This window comes from Antedon mediterranea, chromosome 7 (assembly GCF_964355755.1).
Source record: "Antedon mediterranea chromosome 7, ecAntMedi1.1, whole genome shotgun sequence".
NCBI classification, from domain to species: Eukaryota; Metazoa; Echinodermata; class Crinoidea; order Comatulida; family Antedonidae; genus Antedon; species Antedon mediterranea.
In genome coordinates, this window is record NC_092676.1 from 2,451,538 (window position 1) to 2,478,113 (window position 26,576).

A 26,576-nucleotide genomic window follows, 5' to 3' on the forward strand; every position below is an offset into this window, starting at 1 on the left:
GGTATCATCATAGTCATTGGTTTCATTTTTGTAAAATTTATAATAGCAAAGTAAAATAATGACCATTATAGTAACTCCTAGAGGGATAGTGTAGATCATACTATTGCTGTCAACAATAGCACCAATAATTATCATTAATATAACATACCGTAAAATCACAATATATAATATCTTAAACATCTTGTGGTATAAGTCAACAAATTCCTTCTCACAATAGATAAATTGATTTTTAGCGATTTCCTCAGATATGAAATTAGAAAGAAAGAAACCCAAAAGTTTTGAATTGCTGTAAGTTTATTCTCTTTTTTACACAATGTCCAAAAAAGAAGTTTTATTCCAACTTACTCTCATTCTCTTCTATACAGAAGGTTTCAAATCATTTATTTGTGTTAAATTTTACGTGTACGTTAGTTTCAAATGCTATCAATTGAAAGTATTTTATATAGAAATAATGAATATTTATCAGTTGAATATTCTCTATCAATTGAACATAAGATATGAATTATTAGTTTAATAACTGTGGTGTGTTACTTTAGTTGTTTAAAATAATCATTAATTTTGGTTTCAATCATCAACATCTTGAACCATATGTTAAAGGTTGAAGGACCATGGCAAAATCATTGTGTAAATTTTCTAGTTTATATGTAAATTTATATCATCTATTTTTTTGTTCTGGGGTCTTTCTCGAGACAAGTAACTTGATTTCTTCTAGAGGAGCCCCCAAATGATGGTATATTACCATGCTTATTAAAATACACACCTATGTTATACTGTACAATAATATGCCATTATTGAATAAATACATGTTTTTCTGAAATCGCAGTACTTGTGTTTTGGCTTGAGAGAATTTATAGACTGTGCAATCTTTACTGTACATTGCCTTTTCATATCGCATATTTTCAGAGTTTAATTGTTGTAACCATAACAAGTGTTTTCTTTTATTTTACTTTACATTCTTTTTAGCATTGTAGAAATCATATTCCTATTAATTTTGTCATTCCTACGATGCATTTTCAAGTTTATAACTCCAGGAAGTGTTTTTATGAAGAAAATATTATGGTAAAATATAAAATAATGCATTTAAAATGGATATCTAATGAATAATGATTGGAACAAATATATTTGATTTGTGTCTAATTGGACAAGTATGATAAACTTGATATAGAGTATACAGTAGAGTCCATGTTAAGGACACATAACATACAGTAAAGTATTATTTAAATGTTTATTTACTACAAAGTTCACAAATCATTTATATAATTTTATATAAATTATTGTTTCCTATAGTACATTATTAACAGTGTATGTTATACTCTGATTGTGTCATCATTGTCATCAATAATTTCAATGTAAGGTGCAACACATACAGTCTCTTGTTGCCATGCCAACATACCATCAATAGGTTTCATAAGCTGAATCAAGTTTATCATTTATAATTTTTAATGTTTGATAATCTTGTCTGACATGTTGTTCTGGTACTTGGTATCCATCTTCTTGTCTGCCTGTCCTCTCAGCAACAACTGTGTCAATATAGTCCACCTTTTCATCATCTTTTAATGTTTGATAATCTTGTCTGACATGTTGTTCTGGTACTTGGTATCCATCTTCTTGTCTGCCTCTTCTCTCAGCAACAACGGTATCATCATAGTCCAGCTTTTCATCATCTTTTAATGTTTGATAATCTTGTCTGACATTTTGTTCTGGCACTTGGTATCCATCTTCTTGTCTGCCTCTTCTCTCAGCAACAACTGTGTCAATATAGTCCAGCTTTTCATCATCTTTTAATGTTTGATAATCTTGCCTGACATGTTCTGGTACTTGGTATCCTTCTTCCTGTCTTCCACTTCTCTCAGCAACAACTGTATCATCATAGTCCAGCTTTTCATCATCTTTTAATATTTGATGATCTTGTCTGATATGTTGTTCTGGTACTTGGTATCCATCTTCCTGTCTTCCACTTCCCTCAGCAACAACTGTATCATCATAGTCCAGCTTTTCATCATATTTTAATGTTTGATAATCTTGTCTGACATGTTCTCCTTGTACTTCTCTTATCTCAGCAACAACTGTATCATCATAGTCCAGCTTTTCATCATCTTTTAATGTTTGATAATCTTGTCTGACATGTTCTTCTGGTACTTCTCTTATCTCAGAAACAACGGTATCATTAGAGTCAATATTAATGACTTGACTTCTTGTAAAAATGTATTTACTGTAGTAATACAAAATGGCAATGATGGTAATGATATTACCAACAATGCCTAGGAGGAGAAAGTAGAATAGAACATTTCTTGTTATGTCTTCCTCGTTGTTTTGTTCAGGGAATGAATTTGCGTCTTTTGAAGAAAAAGTAGGAAGCTGGGCAGCAACAAAAGAAACTAAAAACAAGAAAATCAGAAAACTCACAACATTAGACATCTTATGTTTTGAAATCAAGAAGCTTTTTTTATTTCCAAGTTTAAGAAAGTTCAAAATGCAATGATTGCAGCAACTTTATATCCTTGTCGTCCAATACCCATTGATTGAATACTTTCTTTCTTTCCTTTTAGTAAAACATGTCTTAAAATATAATATGATATCCTTTAATCTACGTTCATAAAACTGTGAAATATTTCCAAAGCAGTATATTACTTGATACAGTATGTCTGTAATGTTGTCAGTGTTTCTTTTTATAACAGTATATCCTACCCATGGTGTAACCAATACACTCACAGTTTCCTTGTCATAATTGGATAACTTATGATGGTTTTATTTACACTATAGTATCCTTATTATCTTCTTAAACCCTACAAAACATCTTTATACCACTTAAATTCAGAAAGTTGTTTTTTAAAGAGAATTAATTACTCTATTATACGAACAAATTCATTTGAATTACTATATATAAGATATCAATATTCTAACATTATAACCTGGTTAAAGGTGACATTTACCATTATTAAAGTTGAATGCCGTGCTATAGTAGTAGTAAGTCTATAGTTAGTAGATAACGACAGTGAGAGGGAGTTTTCACATTACAACACGTAGAAGGAAGTAGATATTAGCAAAGAACTTATAACACAAGAATCTCCTGTTCTTCAATTTGCATTCAAAACACAGTATCTGAAGTACAGGGTTAAAAGGTCAAACTGGGCGACGCCATTTCACAGCATGGAGCAGCGCCCCCTCCAAACTAGGAAGTCAATTACTCTACCCCCCCCCCCCCCCCCCACCTAGAGTATTAGGAGTATTAGCAGAACCCCTCTATGATTTTGACTTTCTAATTTGATGCGGGCGCCCTACTCCTCAGTCAATTACTCTATCCCCTAGAGCATTAGCAGATCCTCTCTATGATTTTGACTTTCTAATTTGATGCGGGCGCCATACTCCATGGCTCACAATGGCGCCACCCATAGCTCTATTCTATCCCACAATGCCTTTCGAAATTGTTACGCGCTTCGGACGAACATGAGATTCTTGTGTTATAAGTTCTTTGATATTAGTACAATTCACATAGTACAGTATTGTTGGTGTAATAACAATAATAATTTCTATCTCAAAGTTTATTTCTAGAAATATTTAAATGATTGATTTCATATATTAGAAAGTTTTAAAATTGCATAAATGCATAGTTTACATTAGTAAAATATTTTTATAATGTTATATCATATGTTTGGAGTATTGTTCTTTAATTAGGAGAAAGTTACTGACGTTTGGTCACATTCTCCAAAGAACAATCCTCAAAATAATAGAAACCACATGGTAATCATTTCTTATTTTGCTTAATTTTTTGTTTCCTAACACGAGGATTATTTGCATAAACTGTATTTGTTGACATGTTTTCTACATTCTCATCACGAATGTTAACATATAAATGATTGTCATCAATAATTCCAATGTTAGGTTCATCGTATACAGTCTCTTGTGCCAACCTACCATCAATAGGGGTCATGTATGCTGATGTATCTGGATTGTTCCCTAGGTCATTTGATGGAATACTTTCATAGACTGGTACATCTTCATTTGTATTCTTTGGTAGTAATGTTTGATATTCTTGTCTGACATGTTGTTCTGGCACTTGGTATTCATCTTCCTGTATTATTCTTCTTCTCTCAGCATTAATTGTGTCGTCATAGTCACTAGTACTGGCTTGATTTCTCTTATACTTGCAGTAGCAAAGCACAATAATTACAACAACAATAATAATAGTAGCAACAGCGCCTAATATGATACCACAGGAATACTTATATACCACACATGACAGCGTAGCATTTTGTCCTGGAAATGTCTTCACTTCTGTGGGTGGCATTACATCATACTCAACATCAGCTATTGAAGTCTTTATAATCCACAGAATTAGCAAACTCACAATGTTATACATCTTTACCGTTTTAGAGTTAAGCCAAGTCTTGATTCAAACTGATGGATTGGATTTTGAGTAATTTATGCAGATTGTTCTATAGCTCACTATGTTGGTCGGTCGGTCGGTCGGTAAACAAACTCAATTTGTGCACGCGACTGCATCTATGTATATGGCCTTGTTCTTCAAAATATAAGGTCTTCTGTTACAGTTAATACAGTGTTGTCCAAATCCTTTAAAGTATGTTCACTTTTGCAAACCGTGTTAAAAGTACAGTATTCAATGCAGTTATATTATTATCTGTGAAGATGTTTGGTACATATAAGGTCCTATGATGTAACATGTATTTTTCAATCACAAGTTTCATTATAAAAACAACAATGTTTTTACAGCAATCATAATATCCTTAAAACAAAAGTTTTTTAACCTTGGATATATAGAAAGTGTTTTATTGTTACAACAGTACTAGAATAGTTCCAAAATAATATATGATTACAAATGGATATTTCTTACTTTCTTAAAACAATCTTACAGATTATGATTATCGTATTTATTCGAATAAACGTCATGATTTGAATAACCCCTCGAAAAAACATCCCCCGCCCCCATAGAACATCGTTTGGAATAATACATGTATTCACAATATTGTATTACAACACATTTCTATTTGTACTAGAATTCATTGATTGACATAATCTACAATTTACCAAGCTTTTTGATACTGTATCAAAACTGTACTCTATGTTACAATATTACACCACAAATAATAAACGGCTCCCACGAATGGCTCCCACAAATGGCTCCCACAAATAAACGCAAAACCCAGGGCGTTTAACCAAACAATTACAGAGTATCTAGACATAAAGTAATAGTTATATAGTGAAATATTTTTAAAATGTTTATTCTTTAAGTTTCTAATACAAGACTCACATGGTAATCATTTCTTATTTTGCTTAATTTTTTGTTTTCTAACACAAGGATTATTTACATAACTCTACTTGTTGACAATGACCGGTTTTCTACACTCTCATCACGATTGTTAACATAATGTTTATCATCAATAATTTCAATATAAGGTTTATCACATACAGTCTCTTGTTGCCATGCCAGTTCACCATCAATAGTGGTCATGTATGCTGATGTATCTGGATTGACCCCTAGGTCATTTGGTGGAATAGTTTCATAAGCTGTTGCATCTTCATTTGTATTTATTGTTTGTAATGTTTGATAATCTTGTCTGACATATTGTTCTGGTACTTGGTATTCATCTTCTTGTCTTCCTCTTCTCTCAGCAACAACGGTATCATCATAGTCAGTGGCTTTATTTCTCTTATACTTACAGTAGCAAAGCACAATTACAACAACGACAATAATAACAACTATGCTTGAGAGGATAAAGTAAACTAAACCACTGTCAGACTCATTTCTGATTATTTCTTCCTCATTTTTGTTGAACAATGAAATGATCAATGACTTGGATTCTTCTCCCAAAATATTTTCAGCTTCACATTTTATTTCAGAACCAACCTTCGGCAATTCAGTAAATTTTAAAGTTCCATTTGAATTAGTAAAATAATTATTTGGAAGAGCCTCCACAATCCAGATTGTTTCATTAACATGTGGTCTAGCCTCTGCAGTACAGTAGAATTCCAGTGGTGATATTTGTTTGATGTTAATCTCTGGTTTGTAGTTGACAGTGATTGGACCTGCAGAGCAACTTTTAATTTGATTTGTCCCAATTATTTGGGATTCACAAATATAAGTAGCATTATTATCTTCTTTCGTTACATTTGTAGTATATATAAGGTTCGACGAAATTATTTGTCCTTTTTGAGATTTCAAATATGTAATTATGTTTGAATCAGAATCACCAACACAGGCAAAAGTTAATATTTGTCCCAACGAATAAATAGTCCCATCAAATAAACAAATTGGATTATTAAAAAATTTCCGAATTGTTACCTTTGAAACAACAGTTTCATATGATGATACAGAACACTGAAATGATTTTGTAATAATTTCATCATCTTCAAATTCAATCAAGTTACTTTCTGGTATAGCAATATGTAGAGTAAAGTTATTGCCCTCACCAAGAAGAGAGAATTGAAAGTTGTCAGAAAATGGGATATTAAGGGCTCTATTCTCTGTAATGAATCCCAGAATGTTTTTATATGTGTAAATCCAACGCACCGTTTGGTCTGTATAATCGTTTTCTATGACACATGGCAGTGTAACATTTTGTCCAGGGTATGCTGTTACTTCTTCTGGTGGTTTAATCTCAAACTGTGCTGCAACAAATGATATAAATAACAAAACAAGTAAACTCACAATAGACATCTTCAACTAGTCAGCAACTTCCTGTTAATAAGTTGATAATAAGAAAACTACAGAATTTTACCCAGATGTCAGTTTGGAGTTTTTACAGCATCCATCTTATTTTCTTCTAGTCTTAGACTTCTTTCAAGTTAACAATTTCCAGTTCGCTACTTTATAACCAGATGAAATTGATGTTTAGTTGTACAAAAACAGATTTTCCTCAACTTTAATCTTGTACTTTCTAACAAACAGGATTAAGAAAAGTTTCCATCTGGTAATAAAATGTTCTGGATTGTAAATTTTCAATTTTGTGTCTTCTAGTATCTAGCTAAAATTGATCTGATTATAGAAGTCGGTCTTCAAACAATTTTGATAAATTGTCTCCTTTTAAAATATGTGTCAAATCCGTTGAATAATATTTAATTTTGCACACCAGTGTTAAAAGATGTCAAGTAGAGAATTCAATGCAGTTGATTTGGTAGAGTATATGGTATCTGTATTTCTTGGTGTACATCCTATTGATTATTAAAGGTCCTATGATGTAACATTTACTTGTATTTTCCAATTGTTTGATTATACTCTACGTATCACAAGTTTCATTATAAAAACAACAGCAATGTTTCATATAGTCTACAATATCCTTATTACTTTCATATCCCTGTGTATCCTTGTAATAAAGGGGATCTTATTCTAAGTGTTTGTATGATGAAAGTGCATTATTAATGAATAGTACTAAAATAGTTCCACAAAATTATATTATATGTCCTTTACAATTAGAACACAAATAATGTATGCTTTTTAGTTTAGATGGCGAGAATATTTCATGAGTTGAAGTTTGACTGCTCTATTTAATTTTGAGGAGCCAAGTTTAATAGAGCAGTCATTCTTTCATGAATTAATGAAATATTAATAATATTCATTATTTGTTATCAAACATTCCTTATTAATTATAATCACTTCACACGTCCCAAGTTCAAAAAACGAAATTTTGGGTAAACAATAGAAGGCATGCTATAATAATTTAATTTATACAAATACTAATATTAAGTTATACAAAAAATCTTGAGCGTACATCATCTGGGATATCCAATACCAAATGTACTAGGCCTACCTACCACATGCCTATGTTCAGTAATAAACAATGTGTAATGCCAACACCCTTCCAGCGTGGATAGCCTAGCCACCTAGGCCTACTATAATTTTCTTAATAAAGTAGATTTTTTCTCCATTAAAGTTTCACTGACATTTGCATGTTAAAAATATCTGTTTAAAGTCCTTTCCACCTGGTGAGTGGACACCGCCCGACTCTATTGACACATATTGTTGCATGTGACATCATATAACAATACAATGTCACACGTGTGCTTGGCTTGACAGTTGATAGATTGCTGTTAATTCGTGAAACAAAGCCCTAATAAATGCCTTTGTTTAAATACTGGGCGTCATTATAAACAGTGCCGGGAGTGTAATAATTAATATAAATAATATTTATTGGTTACTCTCCTTTAAAACGGAGGAACACTCTCGTACAAGAGGTTCGACCGATACAAAATGTGTTAATTGTGAAATATTATTGTTTGTTTTGGGAAAATGTTTAATTTTAATCTTTAATTTAACTTGTTTTTTATATTATTGTTTTTGTAATATTTACGTGTTGAATGCAATACTTTGTAATGTTTATATTTTTTATTTTAGATTGTAAAAGGATCCCAATGGAAATAAGCTGATAAGCTTTTTGGGCTATCCTGGAAAGTCTTTTATAAATGTATTATTTGTAATGTCCGTAATTTATGTTATCACTTTGTGTGTATTTTTTATGATGATTTTCCAAATAAATTCAAATCAAATCAAATCATTCAGTTATTTTAGATGAAAAATCTCTAGGCTAGCTATTAGCCTAGGCCTAAATCGTCCAGAATTTTTTTGGGAAATAACCAATTTTCGTAGAAGCATGGATCTGCATTAAAAATCGGAAAAAACCCGCAAATTTCAAGGAACTTGGGACCTTTGTCACGTGTGAAAATCCACAGGATAAAATTAATTTACATCAAGTTCACTCATTGTATCAGTGGTTGAATGAGTGCACTCGCATCACCTAGCAAAATGCAAAAGTTTCCACACACGAGGGTGCACACCAAAGTTCACTCATTGTATCTGGTTGAATGAGTGCACTCGCATCACCTAGAAAAACTCTAGCAAGTTTCCACACACGGGGGGGGGGGGGGGGGTGCACACCAAAGTTCACTCATTGTATCAGTGGTTGAATGAGTGCACTCGCATCACCTAGAAAAACTCAAAAGTTTCCACACACTGGGGTGCACACCAAAGTTCACTCATTGTATCAGTGGTTGAATGAGTGCACTCGCATCACCTAGAAAAACTCAAAAGTTTCCACACACTCGAGTGCACACCATACAAAATGCTGGTGTTGATGCCTTGCAATTCTGCTGTGACTGTATCTGTGTAAAATATTGGAAATTGTATATTAAATATAGTAGTACTATTTCTGTCGGTCAGTAACATTGAAAGAACTATATTAGAAGGCAACTCTTAAAGAAACAGATACAGTAATCACATTTGTATTGTACAGTATAACAATTTTATTTGATATAGCTCCCTCTATAGTTTATTGGAGAAATGAAAACAAAAAGACCAATAGGTATACAGTATCTATAGTACAAACAAATAAACTACAATTTGAAGAAAATATTAAAACTAGATATTATTTTTATACGATTATTAAATGTTTTCTATTTACAATAAGCAACATTCAACATATCATTTCTTTTAATGTTATTTAAACAATTAATGTATGTAGTAAACAATCTTTACAGTTGAATTGAAATTTCAGAATCTTTTCAGTTCTTTAAAAGAAAGAACCAAATTATTTAAGTTGGCTATAATGTATTGTGAAGGATTGAATATTAAATTTGGTCATTTGACTCTATCAAAAAAGAATAAAAAATGATGTATACTGCATGCATAACTGTTTATTTTCAACTTATTGTCAAATTGTTCTATATTGGTGTGTGTGAGCTTGTACCCCATAGAAATAAAGTTACCACACTAGTTTCCATGAAGTTGACGTTGTTTTCCAACACGAAGATTATTGACATAACTATGTGTTGTCGAGTTTTCAACACTCTGATCAGGAACAATTTCTTCCTTGTCGCCAATTTCTTCCTTATCACCAATTTCTGTGTAAGTGGCAGATTCAGTTTCCTGTTGACATACGTGTGTCAGTCTACCATCAAGAGTAGTGATGTAAGTTAAATTTTCTGACGTGACCTCTGAACTTTGACCTCTATCAATTGATGGAATAGTTTCATAAGCTGTTGCCTGTTCATTTGTATCATCTATAGTAGTGATGTAAGTTAAATTTTCTGACATGAAACTTTGACCTATGTCAATTGATGGAATAGTTTCATAAGCTTCTGTCTCGTCATTTGTATCTAATGTTAAGGGTTGATAATCTTGCCTTATAGTTTGTTTTGGTACTTCGTATCCATCTTCCTGTCCTCCTCTCAGCTCGTCTATATTAAATTCTACCGTTCTATTGTTTATGTTGTTCATTGTTTGTAATGTTTGGTAATCATCACTTATAAGATCTGTTGGTAGATTGCGTACCTTGTCACCTCTACTGCTTTCTCTGGAGTCTGTTTTACACTTACGATGGCAAAGTACAATTATAAGAATGATGATAATAATTATAGCGACACATAATAGGATGAAGTAAAATGTAATATCTGTTGTGTTTGTTACAGGTAATTCTTTATCTTCTTCATTGTACAACTGTATGATCATTGACTTTGATTGTTTATCCAAAACATTTACAGCTTCACATGTTATAGTCAATTGAGAACCAACTTTAGGCAGTTCATTAAATTTTAATTGTTCATTAGAAATGGTAAATTCATCTTCTGGTACGTTAGAGTCTATAATCCAGACTGTTTCATTAACAGGTGGTCTAGCCTTTGCTGTACAGTTGTATTCCGTTGGTGATATTTTTTTGATGGTTATCTCTGGTTTGTAGTTGACCGTGATTGGACCAACAGAGCAGCTTCTGGTCTCATTTGTTGCAATTATTTGCGATTCGCAATAATAAATTGCATCATTATCTTCTTTTGTTACATTTGACGTATGGTTAAGAGTTGTTGATGTTAATTTTGAAGGCAGGATTTGTCCTTTTTGGGATTTCCAATTTGTTGACATAGATGGATCAGAAACAGAAAGACATCCAAAAGTTATTGTTTGACCAGATGTATAAACAGTCTCATTAGATGAACAAATTGGGGTTTTTTGAATTATCAAGTTTGAAATAAATGAATTTTTTTCAAGAGTTTTTTTCATTGTCACAACAAATTTGAATTGTTTTGTAACAGTGACATCATCTTCAAAATCAATCTCGTTACTTTCTGGTATTACAATATGTAGAGTAAAGTTATTGCCCTCGCCAGGGAAAGAGAATTGAAATTTGTTGAAAACCGATTTTAAGAATCTCTGGTCATCGGTAATATGTATGATTGTATCTCCAATATAATCCCATGAGGCTGTGATTTCACTGTGTTGAAAGTTTTTGAATATACACGGGAGAGTAACATTTTGTCCTGGAAAAGCTCTGACCTCTGGTGGCGGCTCAACAAGTAAAACAGTATTAGATGAAATTGATTTTAACAGAGAAAACAGTAAAATTGCAATATTTACGTGTTGGTGCATCTTTTATCAATTGAATTTTATTTGGTCAAAACAACCAAAATTATTTCAAAAAGTTTCTAGCCTGGTAGAAAAGGTAAAGTATACAGCTTTGCAGTGCTGTCCAACACTTCTGATAAACTAATCAAAAATCAAAATGTCTCCAGTATTGAAAATTCTCAATTAAATTTTCAGCGTTTATTTTTATATGCAGCTTTAGTATTAGTAGTCTTTGTATACTAGTTGCAGCTCCAATCTTCCTTTCTTTTAAAATCTTCCTTTCTTTTAAAATCTTCCTTTCTTTTAAAATCTTCTTTTCCAATCCGTAATTGACTTGTCCTTTGTAGAGACAGCAGTTATTGATGTAAGTCTGTCAACATTATTTATATCATTTATTATTCCACGTCATGTCCGAATATATTTTCCTTTTGGAATTTTTCAATAATTTCCTTTACAGTTTCCACTTTTATTTTCCTGTATCACATGTTTCAACAATAAGAACAAAATATCCTTATTAAACTTTCATTACCTTGAAATAATGTCATAATTATTTTCTACTGCAGTCCCTGCATATTTAAAATAATTTTGACATGGTCCTTAAACTTTGATAGAAAAACATGTTTTAATGATGATGAACGTACATTTACTATTTTCAGTAGGATATTTACACACTCATATGTCACAATTTTAAAGGACTCTGGAGATACGTACACTATTTGCATTATAGTGAACAGATGTTTAACTTTGAAACAGGTTTTTTATGAAAGTTACTTTAACCAATGCAATGATTTCCTTTACGATTTCCTTTCATTTTTAGTTTACACTATTTGAAATAGTTTATTGTTGTTTTAGCAATTTTAATATGGGTCATCCACATCCTGGCTGTATACTGTCTGGGTAGAATCTTGTGATTTAATTGGACAATATCATATCACATGCTATTTGTTACAATCCTACATTTCAAAAATACTTTGCATAGTGCAATAATGATTGTGTATTTTATGATAACATTCCCATAAATATTGTATGATATAATCTGATTATTAATAGAACTTGGAAATGATTTTAGTTTATTTTAAAAGGGTAACAACTGCATCCCAGACATACATTATCATATCCTCTAATACTTTGGAGATTCCCACTTTACTTATATAGCTATTATAGATAAATGAATACATTATTTTTAGACAATTAGACATATGTTTGGGCAATCTCCTCCTTGTTTTTGTTTAAAGCTCTGTCTACACTATCAAACTAGTTTGACAAAAAAAGTGTGATGTATTCAAATATGGTAGTAATATGCACAAATATGGTAGTAATATGCACAAATATGGTAGTGCTATGACATCATCATGTCTATAGGTACATCACTTTTTTTTTTATCACATAAGCGTTTTTTGTTATTCTAATTATTTGCTCCTTCATAGATCTCATTCTCATTTTCTATATAATCATATTTTATATATTTACTTGTCTCTTCATCTCTCAAACCGTTTCCGTCAACATAAATTTCATTTTCAGTTTCTTCGTAATCATCTTGAAATCCGTTTACATCTGCGTAGTCGTAAACATGTTCGTGTTCAACTTCATTGTTACTGGAACGTTGAGGGGGTGTATATTTTGCGGTCTGTTGACTTTGTTGATGTTGGGGTTTTTTTCGTATCGCAAAACAGATTATGAATATTATAAATATAATAAGAATAATGAATGTTACACTAGCAATGATTATCCACAAGGAAATGAATTCTTTTTCTTCTTCTTCTTGTAAATTTGAAGATATTGGAATTAAAAATGTTTTCCTTGCAGTTCCGAGTAGATTCCTTGCTTCACATGTAATATTTATCTCAAAATCAAACATTGTAAGTTCTTTAAATTCCAATATTTCATTTGATATTGTAAAACTATCATTAGTAATATTAGACTCCACAATCCAGTGTTGTTCATCTACAGGAGGTCTAGCCTCTGTTGTACAGTTAAATCCTATTGGTGATATTTGTGTGATGGTAATTTCTGGTTTATGGTATACAATGATAGGACCTTTTGAGCAGATTTGTGTTTCATTCGTCCCGATTCTTTGTGATTCACAAACAAACATTTTATTGTGATCTTCTTTTGCTACTGTCAAGTTATGTAACATATAGAATTTCTGGAGTTTTGTTGGTAATATTTCTCCATTTGATGATTTTAAAGTGGTTATTACTTCTGGATTGGAATCGTTAAAACAACCTAATTGTAACATTTCACTAAGAACATAAAAACTCTTTTTATTTATAAGACAAATTGGCTTGGTAAACGTCCACTGTTCAATGACAACCTTAGATAGTGATGACAAAGAAATGTTCCTGTTTCGTTCAACTACAGAACACCAGTAGTAAGAACTTAAACTTTGACCTGTTCCAAAATCTAAGAAATTAGTACCTGGTATTTTAATCATGAGGTTAAAGGTCATTTCATCTCCAATAATCGAATGATTGTCAGCAAAATGACTTTCAATTTGTCGGTTACTTGAAATTCTGTACTGTGAGTTTCCGTTTACGATTGCTGTAGACCACTCAACAGTTTGAAGACTTTTATTTAAATTAATAAAAGAACATGGCAGCAAAACAGTCTGATCTGCAAACGTTGTTACCTCTTTAGGTGGGGTGGTTACAAAGTCAACATCCATGGCACATGTTGATGATAATAAAATGACAATAATAATCTGCATGCAGGTGGTACTATTCATTTTGCTGCTTCTACTTCCGTTGTAAAAAGTATGAATGAATCCAATAAACTTAATTTAACGATCACAACATACTACTGATTTCCATGCTAAATTCCTACAATAAAACAGTGTTTTATCTGCATGTCACGGTGTCTTGTATTTATGAATCAAACATCAATAATTTTCGAAGTTGATTACTTGTTGAACCGTTCCAAAGTGTTATTACTTGCGTCAATGATGGTATATTCAAAACCTCGTTAGTATCTGCACAGTGCAACAAAAATGTTTTATTTTGTAACATTCAAACCACACCCACTGTTGATTTCTATCGTTACAATATATACCAGTTATATATTCGTTTGTACTTTACACATCCTGTATGTTAAATCACAGTCCTATTCTCTTTGTCGTATTTTACTCTTACAATACACCAGTTAGGGAGCCATTTGTACTTTGCACTTCCTATATGTTGAATCCCAGTCCTATTTCTTGGGACGTTGGATTATTGATCGAGATGGTGGAACAAAATTAGGGATTAAAGAATATTCGAATACAATGCAAGGTCACGGTCATTTTCCCATCGTTTGTAAAGTAAATTGGTTTTGGGGTTTCCTATTCACTGATTTGGAATTTTCTCAGATATTTGTTGATACCGTCTGACGTAGTATAATCGATGCTCAAATGTAATCCCATCCCTATCTTGTAAACCCAATGTTATAGCTATATTCTAATGCAAATCCAAGTTTTTATTTAGTTTCTCCTTGGAACTATAAAATTTAGAGATCAATAAGAACCTTTACAATAAAGTATAATCTCACTTTGGTTTAGGCTAAATTTCAGATACCAAACCATTGTGTGTCAATACAAGAGTTCTTAAACTAAACAATTCAGTTTTTTTGCGATGCAATAGGATTAAAAGTTCTTAAGCTCTGTCTACACTATCAAACTAGTTTCACAAAAAAAGTGTGATGTGCCCAAATATGGTAGTGATATGACATCATCATGTCCATATATGGGCAAATTACATTTTTTTTTTGTCACATAAAATTTGATAGTGTAGAAAGAGCCTTATAAACTTAAAACATGTTAATGTTAAAAATAAGCATTTATTCACAACGGTATGACTCTCTTGACACAAATAAAAAACAACAAAATTAATTTTTCAAATTGCATAAATTTTTTTTTTATGTTCCCATAGTTATCAAACAATAATATTTAATCCATAAATTTATTTTTAAAGTCCCTGATAAATTATATTTTCACATTCTATATTGTCCTCAGGATTTTCTAATTGAAAATAAATGTGTTTATTATCATCTGTTGTGTTGAGTCCTTCATATATTTCATTTTCTTTCTCTATATACCCATCTTTTATTGTCTTATTGTTCACCTTTTCCCCTCCTATATAGATTTCATTTTCAACTTCTTCATAATCGCCTTGAAAACCACTTAATTTTACAGTTGCATAATCGTAGATATGTTCTTTTGGGTCACATTTTTTAGTTTCATTTATAATTTCTGCTTTATATTTATGTTTTTTCCGCAAATAATAAACAATAATCATCACAAATATAATTACAATACAGATCAGTAAAGTCATTGCAATTAGCAAACTGGAGACACTGTTATTTATTTCGTCTTGACTGCTTTCAAATGTAAGATTTAAAGTTTGTGTTTCTTTTCCCAAGATATTGTCTGCCTCACATTTTATACTAACATTTGAATAAAACGTGATGTCTTTAGTCAACTTTAAAATATCCTTTGAAATGATATACTTGTCTTTGGAAATATTAGGCTCCAGTAGCCAGCGTGTTTCATTAACAGGTGGTCTAGCCTCTGTGATACAGATGTATTCCAGTGGTGATATTTGTGTGATGTTAACCTCTGGTTTGTAGTTGACAGTGATTGGTCCTACTGAACAGTGTCTTACGATATTTGTCCCTTTTCTTTTTGATTCGCAAATAAACTTTGCATTGTGGTCCGCTTTTGTTATGATCATTGTGTGTATAATGTAGAATCCATCAAATTTGGTCGTTGGCAATACTTTATCATTTGCATATTTCCAGGTGGTGATAACATTAGGGTCAGAATCATTGTGACACCCTAGTACCAGTGTTTCTCCTGTCACATACTCGTTATTTCCAGACACGCAAACAGGATTCATAAAGGACCACTGCTGTATCAATACATTTGTAGACGCCGTTAAAATGATAATTTTATTAGGTTCAAGAACTGAACACTGATAGGTAGTTGTAATAACTTTCGAACTTCCGAATTGTAATGAACGAATATCTGGTATTTTTATGGAAAGTGTAAAGTTCATGCCTTCACCAACTATTGAGAAAAACTCGGCGAAATGTTTTTTAACTTTTCGGTTATTTGAGATCTTCTCTGTTGCTCCAAAACTTGGTTTTCTCTTCCATTCTACGGTATGGTTTGGATTGAGATTCTTGAACGTACACGGCAGTAAAACGGTTTGTTCTGCCAAAGCTGTTATCTCATTCGGAGGTCTTCTAACAAATTCAACGTCTACAGCAAAGGATAGTGATAGTACACTCAAAACAATTAATGTATACATTATGTGTCTGGTGAAAATATTGAAAACGTTTGACAATATGTTCCAAAGCATTGACAAAACATCAGTAAAACAATGTTGTTAGTCAGCACTTTACAGTTCACTTGATTGAATTCAGTCCTTTTTCAAAATTACACACTTACATTTTTCCAATAAAACTTGGTCAAACTTCTGTTTTTGATAGAGTAGCACCAGTGTTTCTTATTTTCAATGATCTAGGCCTAGTCAGATTGCAAAGTAGCCTGCCAGACAGATGACTTGTAGGGTGTTAACATCATAATTCTTGTTAAAATAAAACTAAGACTGTATCTTCATTGTTGTAGACAACACAGGGATGTCTTTGTACAAGTTAACATCCTTTAATTTTTTATTCCCGATACAGATACAATTTACGTCAAATGATTATCGTTTGGGAAGTGATTTAAATTGTTTCATTCATTTGGGAATAGTGTAAAAAGAAGACAATAATATATTAACACAGTTTGTTGCAATATAAGTCTGAACTTAAATCCAAGTCAGTTGGGAATTCTAAAATTATGTAGTTGTCTGTGTTCACGAGGTCAAAGATAAAAGTCATATCCAGTGGTATATTTATATTATAATTTGATCTTTGATATACAATTTAAATGATCTGATTTAAAAACCATGCAAAAAATAGAAAGGTTATGCATCATGTCCAGCAGTAAACTATGTTTTATGTTGGCTATTAATTCATATCTAAATATTTAAAAAGTAGTTTACTAGCATCTAAAACTTAATTGTTAGAATGCAAAACCATTGCATAATGAGTCTTTATAACAATTTGCATCTATATTCTTGACTTTTTAAGTAATATTTTAAGTATGCTGCAATATGTATAAATACTAGTTTTATAACTATGTATAAATACTAGTTTATGACTATTTCTACTAGTTTATAACTATGTTATACTAGTTTATAACTATTTCCACTAGTTTATAACTATGTTATACTAGTTTATAGCTATTCTAACTATTTTATACTAGTTTTTAACTATGTTATACTAGTTTATAACTATTTCTACTAGTTTATAACTATGTTATACTAGTTTATAACTATTATAACTATTTTATACTGGTTTATAATTATGTTATACTAGTTTATAACTATGTTATATTAGTTTATATCTATGTATACTAGTTTGTAACTATGTTATACTAGTTTATAACTATTTCTACTAGTTTATAACTATGTTATACTAGTTTATAACTATTATAACTATTTTATACTAGTTTGTAACTATGTTATACTAGTTTATAACTATTTCTACTAGTTTATAACTATGTTATACTAGTTTATAACTATTATAACTATTTTATACTGGTTTATAACTATGTTATACTAGTTTATAACTATGTATACTAGTTTTTAACTATGTTATACTAGTTTATAACTATGTTATACTAGTTTATAACTATGTTATACTAGTTTTTAACTATGTTATACTAGTTTGTAACTATGTTATACTAGTTTGTAACTATGTTATACTAGTTTATAACTATGTTATACTAGTTTGTAACTATGTTATACTAGTTTGTAACTATGGTATACTAGTTTGTAACTATGTTATACTAGTTTGTAACTATGTTATACTAGTTTGTAACTATGTTATACTAGTTTATAACTATGTTATACTAGTTTATAACTATGTTATACTAGTTTATAACTATGTTATACTAGTTTATAACTATGTTATACTAGTTTATAACTATGTTATACTAGTTTATAACTATGTTATACTAGTTTATAACTATGTTATACTAGTTTATAACTATGTTATACTAGTTTATAACTATGTTATACTAGTTTATAACTATGTTATACTAGTTTGTAACTATGTTATACTAGTTTGTAACTATGTTATACTAGTTTGTAACTATGTTATACTAGTTTATAACTATGTTATACTAGTTTATAACTATGTTATACTAGTTTATAACTATGTTATACTAGTTTATAACTATGTTATACTAGTTTATAACTATGTTATACTAGTTTATAACTATGTTATACTAGTTTATAACTATGTTATACTAGTTTATAACTATGTTATACTAGTTTATAACTATGTTATACTAGTTTATAACTATGTTATACTAGTTTATAACTATGTTATACTAGTTTATAACTATGTTATACTAGTTTATAACTATGTTATACTAGTTTATAACTATGTTATACTAGTTTATAACTATGTTATACTAGTTTATAACTATGTTGTACTAGTTTATAGCTATGTTGTACTAGTTTATAGCTATGTTGTACTAGTTTATAGCTATGTTGTACTAGTTTATAGCTATGTTGTACTAGTTTATAGCTATGTTGTACTAGTTTACAACTATGTCGTACTAGTTTACAACTATGTCGTACTAGTTTACAACTATGTCGTACTAGTTTATAGCTATGTCGTACTAGTTTATAGCTATGTTGTACTAGTTTACAACTATGTTGTACTAGTTTACAACTATGTTGTACTAGTTTACAACTATGTTGTACTAGTTTACAACTATGTTATACTAGTTTATAACTATGTCATACTAGTTTATAACTATGTTATACTAGTTTATAGCTATTCTAAATTAGGTTATATTCATTTACAATTTAAATTTGTTTGTCATTATAGGTACCATTTGAAAGATGTGATTGTGGGCAAGATATATTTCTTGCTTGTGCGGATAAAAATCAAACACATGGAACTAGCAATTATTAAACGTGAGACAACAGGCTCAGGTATGTGTTTTAATAGTGTTTTGTTTTAAGACACAGTCTTCTTTTGGAAGAGTGAATTAGTATGATATTTAATTATATTTTAATGAATATTCATTAGTATGATATTTAATAATTTTTTTAATGAATATTCATTTCAGGGCCAAATACCTTCAATGAAAATGAAACACTTGCTAAGTATGAAATAATGGATGGTGCCCCTGTTAGAGGTAAGCAAAAGAGTGCATACTTCACTCAAATTAAATGAAGTAAAGTCTAACTAAACACCAACACTTTTTGCTTGTATTCTCTATGCTTCCCTGATGAACAGTTTCTACATAAAATAAAATGATATTGTGTAAAGGGTCTGTCACCTGTTCCGGCACGGTTCCGGTCCGGCGAATCGAACATCAATGTTTTGTTTCACAGGGCTTCATGTGGCTATGCGCCAATCGATATGTGCGAAACGAAACATTGATGTTCAATTGGATTTTCCATCGCCGGACTGGAACCGTGCCGAAACAGGTGTGAAAGATCCTTAAGGGAGAAACATGCAACCAAAATGGCTTCCAATGTTATTCTCATGAGATATTCAAATGTTTTTTTAATTTTCAAGGTGAGTCGATCCCAATAAGGCTGTTTCTTTCTGGTTACGAATTAACCCCAACAATGAGAGACATCAATAAAAAGTTCTCAGTACGGTACTATCTCAACTTGGTTCTAGTTGATGAGGAAGAGAGGAGGTATTTCAAACAACAAGTAAGATCTTACTTATGTCAGCTTTTTAAACCCAGACACCCTTAGATGCCCAAAAAAAGTATACATTTCTTGTAACTTAGGGAGTGAAGACCTTGAATTTACACTTGAATTGCTATGTCCTTATAACATTGTTGAACCATGATAGTGATTGTGCCTGTCTTCCTACCTGGATTTTCTTATTATTACACGATCAAATCACAAGTTTTGTTCAAACCTGGGCTTCGTTAGATTATTTAAACAGAAACATAATTGATTGATAATACTTTATTTTAAATTTCCAGGAGATTGTACTTTGGCGGAAACCAGACAAAATAAAGAAACCAGTAAACTTGCAAAATGCGGTAAAGTCAGCAAGCACAAAAATGGAATGATGATGTACATACCTACGAACATTATAAATATTAAAAACAGCGTGCCAGCTGCATTGTTACAAACAATGTACCCTTTAGGAAATTATTCTCAAGTCTATCCTTAGGTTGTAATTTTGTACCAGAACAAATTATAATAGAAAAGAATTTTGAAGAAATTCTTTACAAACAAATTTTGAAAAAAATTCTTTCAAAAAAAGTTTTGATGAAATTCTTTCAAAACAAATTTTGAAGAAATTCTTTACAAATTAAATGCAAGACATTTGAGCAAATATTTTCTTTTCAATTTGAAGAATTAAATTGTTTGATTCTTAAAATTGACTTGTAATTATTGAAAAAAACGAACAGAAATATCGTTATTATTATAATAAAGTACCCTATTTGCACTTTTTGGGAAATATTTTGATCTGGAGTTCCTTCAAAGTGTAAATAGCAAGTAATTTGTTGGTTATTTAAAATAATCGCAGATTCAAATCTATATCGTTATTAGAAAGATATGTAACAATTGTACTCTCCTGGTATTTTGAAATTAAATAATAAATAATAATTGCCTTGTTACAAAATGATTCTTTTATTAGTTTATGTATAGATTACTACATTCCTGTCAAGGGTCAAGGGTCACATGTCCACATACATGATTCTAATTTTAAAGGCAATAAAAAAAAAGAGGAAAAAAGTTAGAATGCTGAAAAGTAAAAAAAAAATATATATATATGAATTTTATTTCAGTAATTAATGTGATAGTGTGTTAAATGTGATTTACTATCAAAGCATAGAAAGGATTGACTAATTTTGTTTGCGTGAACTTTGACATTGGTTGGTCATAAATGTCATCAGTAGGACTGGCACGGTGAACAACATGGCCTGAGTAGCCTTGGTTAAACCAAAATTGGTGTTCAGAAATATTTTTAACCAGGCTCAGTGTGGCTTTTGTAAAATTCTTTCAGAGGAAAAGGTTTTCTTGTAGGGGACTGAAAATATTCTTAAGCAAGTATGCACAGACAATCATAATTTTCCTTTTACTTCATCTTCTTGGTGATGGTGCAACAAAACTTTTTGCACATTTCTATGAAACGAAGAAAAAGATTTTATAGAAAAATCGCTTTTGTTCATTCACGCAACTATTTGCCAAACTCCTTTCTATGTTATTCTTTTATAAAATGATAGGAAACTAATAGAGGTGTCTAGGTTTTGTAAAACTGTTAATTAGTTTAATTAATTATGGTAATTTATGCAGATTTTATTCATATTAGATTACTGTATATCCCTGTTTATGTAAATGATATGTAAATAACATTCCAAATGTAACTGATTTCTCCCACCATGTGAATAACACTACAGTACAATAAATTTACAATAGTTACAATATTATAATAATTTGACCTTTTACAGGTCATGGATAGGACTCTAATTTTTTTTATTAAAAAAAAAAAAATTACTAATTATTGTTAACAAAAGGCTTTACTTAAAACAAAAACGATACTGGTGGTATTTCATTTTTTTTTTAGTCGTTTGGGGTACAGTATAACCTAATGCTATAAATGACCTGTTACACAATTTTGACCTATGACACAATTTTGACCTATGACACAACTGTTTATGTTAATAGGCATATACCGACTAATATTACGGTGTATTAAGAAATGCCCAGTAGATGCCTTGTGGTGATCAAGTGAAAAATACTCCTCAAAAAGTTTGAGCCGAATTTGTAATCTGGTGAGGTGTGCACAACAATCGTGAGGTGTGCAAAATGTTATGGTGAGGTGTGCCCAATAATGGTGAAGTGTGCAAAATAATTAGTTTTATTTTGAACAATCATTATTATGCAAAACTTATTCAAAATCATGTTATTTTCTATCTAAGCATGACATACTGTATATACAACATGCAATAATATGTCAATATGTCAAGTATACATTAAACAAGAACTACTGAAAGACAATTATACTATGTGACATTAACGAACATGTCAAAGATGACAAGACATGTAATGCCACTTGGCTTGCCCCAGGGGAAACCATATTATGAGATTGGTTCCCCCCTCCCCCTTGGGCAATCTCTGGTAAAATGTGAATATATAACAGCTATCATACTACTGTTCAACCTTCTTTGTAATGTGTTATATTTATCAATGATGTCCATTCTGTTGCATAGTTCAGTTGTACATAAATGCATGGTTTATTAATATCAATATGACAGAACGACTTCTATTAAAGGTACACCTTCAGGACCCAACTAACTGTCCCCTTAATAGGAGTGTTCGCACTCATTAAGGGGTTGGTAAAAGATATAGTACCCATTGTTCATTTCACAAGAAAGTGTTTCCTAAAGGGTTCTATTTACATATTTATAAGCCCACCACCAAATTGTAAGTCAGGTGGGCTTGTAATTGAGTGACTAGTATGAGTTCGTGGGAAAATAATAATGAAATTCAACTACAAATGTACAATATTCTCAAACCATCCCTATGAAGAAATTCTTCTATCTTTAATCAATATCTGAAAACGTTTACCTTTTTAATGGTCGTAACTTTTCCTCTCGGTTACAATTCCTATTCTTTTCCTCTCAATGTATTAATATTATTGGCTTAGAAATTAATTATATATAAACTTATGAATATATACTATCTTTTGTTATCGTTGTAGATGTAATGATTTTCAGTTTAAAAAAACATTGTATGGTAAATATTCCTTATCAAAATATTTCAAATAAAATGCAATGTATTGAATGTAGTGCTTCATTTTGTTCTCTGTGAGAAAAAATACAATCTTACAAATCTGCTTATGATTTTATTTCTTAATTGAAATTTATTAAACACTATTTTTATGCTAAATAAGAGATTCGCCACAAATGAATGAAACCTCAAAGAAATTTCCATACATTTATCTAAATGCATTTATGAAAAATGTGTTTATTTATTTATTCATAGGAATCACCTTTATATCGGTGGCAGTACACATTATCAGTTAATGGTGCATCCATTTTACAGACAAAATACAAATAACATAAGCTATAAAGTTCTAAATACTAACACATAACATCAAAACAAAATGTAAACTAATTAATTAATTAGATCTGTATGAAAATACATAATGCGTAAACTGTATGTACAATATATATAACTTACAAAAATAAAAACAGAACAACAAAAATATATGATAATAAATAAATAAAAATAAATAAATAAAACTTACAGATACATCCTCATAGAGATATCTGTAGCTTGTTTACTATATTAATCAATTACTTGAGAGAGGCAATGTTGATAAAATTGTAGATCTAGTATCTCATGTGTTTAGCGCCCTCTATTTTAATAACAAATTTAAAACTTGGTTGATTCAAATTGTGACGCGGGAAAACCCAATTATTATATACCGCTGCTGTTCAAGGTTGATATTTCAGTGTTTTGAATTAGATTTAATCTTCAGTTTATACTGAGTAATTCCTAACAGAAAGTTGAAGAAAAAATAATGTTCTTTTTTTTCTTAAACCAAGGACTAAAGAATATTCTTACCTAGTCTATGCTCAAACCAAAAAGTTGTATTTATTTATGGACCTATCCTCAAAATAATTATGTTATCGGGTATTATGCGGTGCTAATATTAATTAACTTGATTGATATACGTGACTCTTTGACCACAGGACGGGCGTGTGGTCTAATTTTTTTGTAACGATTCTAGACAAACCACAGAATAAACCGGAATTATTGTCTTAAAAAAAGCAGGAATTTTTCAAAAAGGAAATATGGGTTTTCCAACGATATTATAGTATATAGGCGATGATAATGAAAACAATTCATAGTTTGTTATGATGGAACCGTATTTGAAGGATATATGTATATTATGTTCCTTCAATATTTAATATAAAGTAGCGCTCCACTATCCATTGAAGAAGATGAGAGTACGTCCTCTTCTTGACAAAAAGTTTGGAAACAAAACTTGGTAGTATCACGTGACCACTTCACCGTGAAAAGATTATTTTGAGAAGATGGCGACTTGCATGCTCGAGTGCGAGGTAGCGAGATAAACGATAGAAATTCTTGGCATTTTTGTGATTTTTACATTAGGAATAGAAAGGAATTAAACAAGATCGTTTTGATATTAACCGGGATAATTAACCAGTTGAAGAAAAAGGTAAGCTTTATTGTTTAACAGCTTGGTGTTTGTTAGGCTTGATGCCGCTGTTGTCGGTTTCATATGAACCGCCTTTTCCCGGCGGCTTACAGCAATCGTACGCTCGGTAGAGCCCGGTTGTGTTTTTTTTATTTATATGAGATGATATTGAGTGTAGATGTTGAGGTGATTGTTAAGTTATGGTCATTTGCATAATGTATTTCTTTCTTCTTTCTTATTGTTTTTTTTTGGGAACTGTCAGATTAAGAATGTAATTGTTGAGTTACTGACAATGATAACATTTCTTTTATTTTAGTAAGTCTATCCTATGGTACAAAATGCAATACAATTTTGTCTGACATGATTACACCTACCGTAGGTACAAAAAAATACATGCTGAGTTGATTGGTATGATATGCTGAGAGACTGTTATGATGATGACGTTTGGAATCTCAGTGTCAAAATACAAATTACTCTACCTAAAAATGATTTGTCATCTCTGTAATTTGATTTAAAAACTTGTTAAAAATGGCTAAAATAACAAGGAAAACGTTGAAAAAGCAATTTTGTAATAAAAAATAATATGGAAGTTGAAAATAGTTGTTTTTTCTTATGAGGGTCGAGAGTTAAGTGAATGTTGTTAGTAGGAGGATGTCTTTCATGTTTATTTTTTTTAAAGGTATTTCTCAAATTGGTGCCTATTTATTGTGTTGGTATAACTGTATAGTAATTAGTATAACCCTAAACAAGCCTCTAAATTATTAAACCTCCCAGTCCACCATGCACTGTTGTTTCAGCACATATGTTAGGAGCAGTAATATAGTGGTGTACTGTTTAAATGATGTTTTACTATTTCTTATACAAACTCCCAGAGCTGTTTAATCAATAAATAATTTATTTCATTCATTCAAAAGCGAATATTACTGGTACTTACAGGTTTAAATGTACAAATATCATATATGAAAACATACAGGAAAAAAAATTACATAGCTAAACTATTATTACACTATTCGTGAGGGCGTGTGGCGCAAGGTGTTGGACGTTGGACTACTGATCGTGAGACCGAGGTTCGAATCTAACTCTCACCGCATTGCTTGTTTCCTTAGGCAAGATACTTTACTTACGTTTGCCTCTCTCCACCCAGGTGTATAAATGGGTACCCGGTTAAATCAAGACACAACTTTGCGCTGATTACTAGCTGCATTATGGGAGTATGTTTCCATACTTGTTTGATCCAAAAAAATGACTGAGGTAATAATGTTCAGCGCTTAGAGAAGCTTGCTTGTAGAGTGCTACTGTATATAAGAATGAACTATTATTATTATTATTCTTAATAAATATCATTCAAACGTAGGATTGCATGGTGATTCAACAGAGGTGTTTGCTGCAAACCTCGCTTTAAGCTCTGTCCACACTATCAAACTAGTTTGACAAAAAAAGTGTGATGTGCCCATATAAGGTGGTGATATGGCCAAATATGGTAATGATATGACATCATCATGTCCATATTATGGGCATATCACATTTTGTTTTTATTGCCTGAACTTGAATGCATGTAGAATTTTTTGAAATAGTTTAAAAAAAAAGACTTTTTTTACATTGAAAAAAAAATGTACATAAAGACAAAATGTTCTTTGTGATGTCAGTGTTTAGAAAAAAAATGTTTAAAATCACCATGACAACAGTAATTTATTTTACTTTACTGTTTAATTCACTTGTTAATGTAAGTACTTTAAGTTAGTTATTCTAAAAGGTTACTTTGTTTTTTAATTATGAATAATTACTATGTGTTTAGTACAGTAGTTAAACTCATCAATCAAAAATGTGTGTGGGTGGTGTTTTTTGTTTAATTTTCAAGGTTTTATTATGATTTTAGGGATTTTCATATAAAATAAAGTGTTTTGAAAAAGTTTTTAAGTGAGAATATTTGATTGGAAGAAAGAGGACAGGTACAACACTCAAGACAAGATAGCAAACACTCATTCTT

At 30.8% G+C, this 26,576-nt stretch overlaps 3 protein-coding genes across 13 annotated transcripts in view; 2 read left to right on the forward strand and 1 right to left on the reverse strand.

Moving 5' to 3' along the window:
- Positions 1 to 23,143, forward strand: part of LOC140054154 (vacuolar protein sorting-associated protein 26B-like) — a 75,245-nt gene extending 52,102 nt beyond the window's left edge. Inside the window, exons 6-9 of the mRNA XM_072099040.1 lie at positions 19,268 to 19,374; positions 19,512 to 19,580; positions 19,967 to 20,109; positions 20,391 to 23,143. Coding sequence (XP_071955141.1) covers positions 19,268 to 19,374; positions 19,512 to 19,580; positions 19,967 to 20,109; positions 20,391 to 20,480 — 409 coding nt within the window. The 3' untranslated portion in view covers positions 20,481 to 23,143. The remainder of the gene's footprint in view (positions 1 to 19,267; positions 19,375 to 19,511; positions 19,581 to 19,966; positions 20,110 to 20,390) is intronic.
- Positions 15,249 to 16,960, reverse strand: LOC140054776 (uncharacterized). The gene is made up of 2 exons (XM_072099862.1): positions 16,770 to 16,960; positions 15,249 to 16,580 (listed from the first exon to the last, which is right to left on the reverse strand). Exon 2 carries the CDS (start codon positions 16,372 to 16,374, stop codon positions 15,286 to 15,288), a length of 1,089 nt encoding a protein of 362 aa, XP_071955963.1. The 5' UTR covers positions 16,375 to 16,580; positions 16,770 to 16,960; the 3' UTR covers positions 15,249 to 15,285.
- A 1,319-nt stretch (positions 23,144 to 24,462) lies between the features above and the next one.
- Positions 24,463 to 26,576, forward strand: part of LOC140053840 (liprin-beta-1-like) — a 125,535-nt gene continuing 123,421 nt past the window's right edge. For 5 of the 11 annotated variants that reach the window (XM_072098527.1, XM_072098539.1, XM_072098531.1 and 2 more), the window contains exon 1: positions 24,463 to 24,610. The gene's annotated coding sequence lies outside the window, so the exon portion shown is untranslated. The remainder of the gene's footprint in view (positions 24,611 to 26,576) is intronic. The other 6 variants (XM_072098535.1, XM_072098534.1, XM_072098538.1 and 3 more) reach the window with 2 other exon arrangements.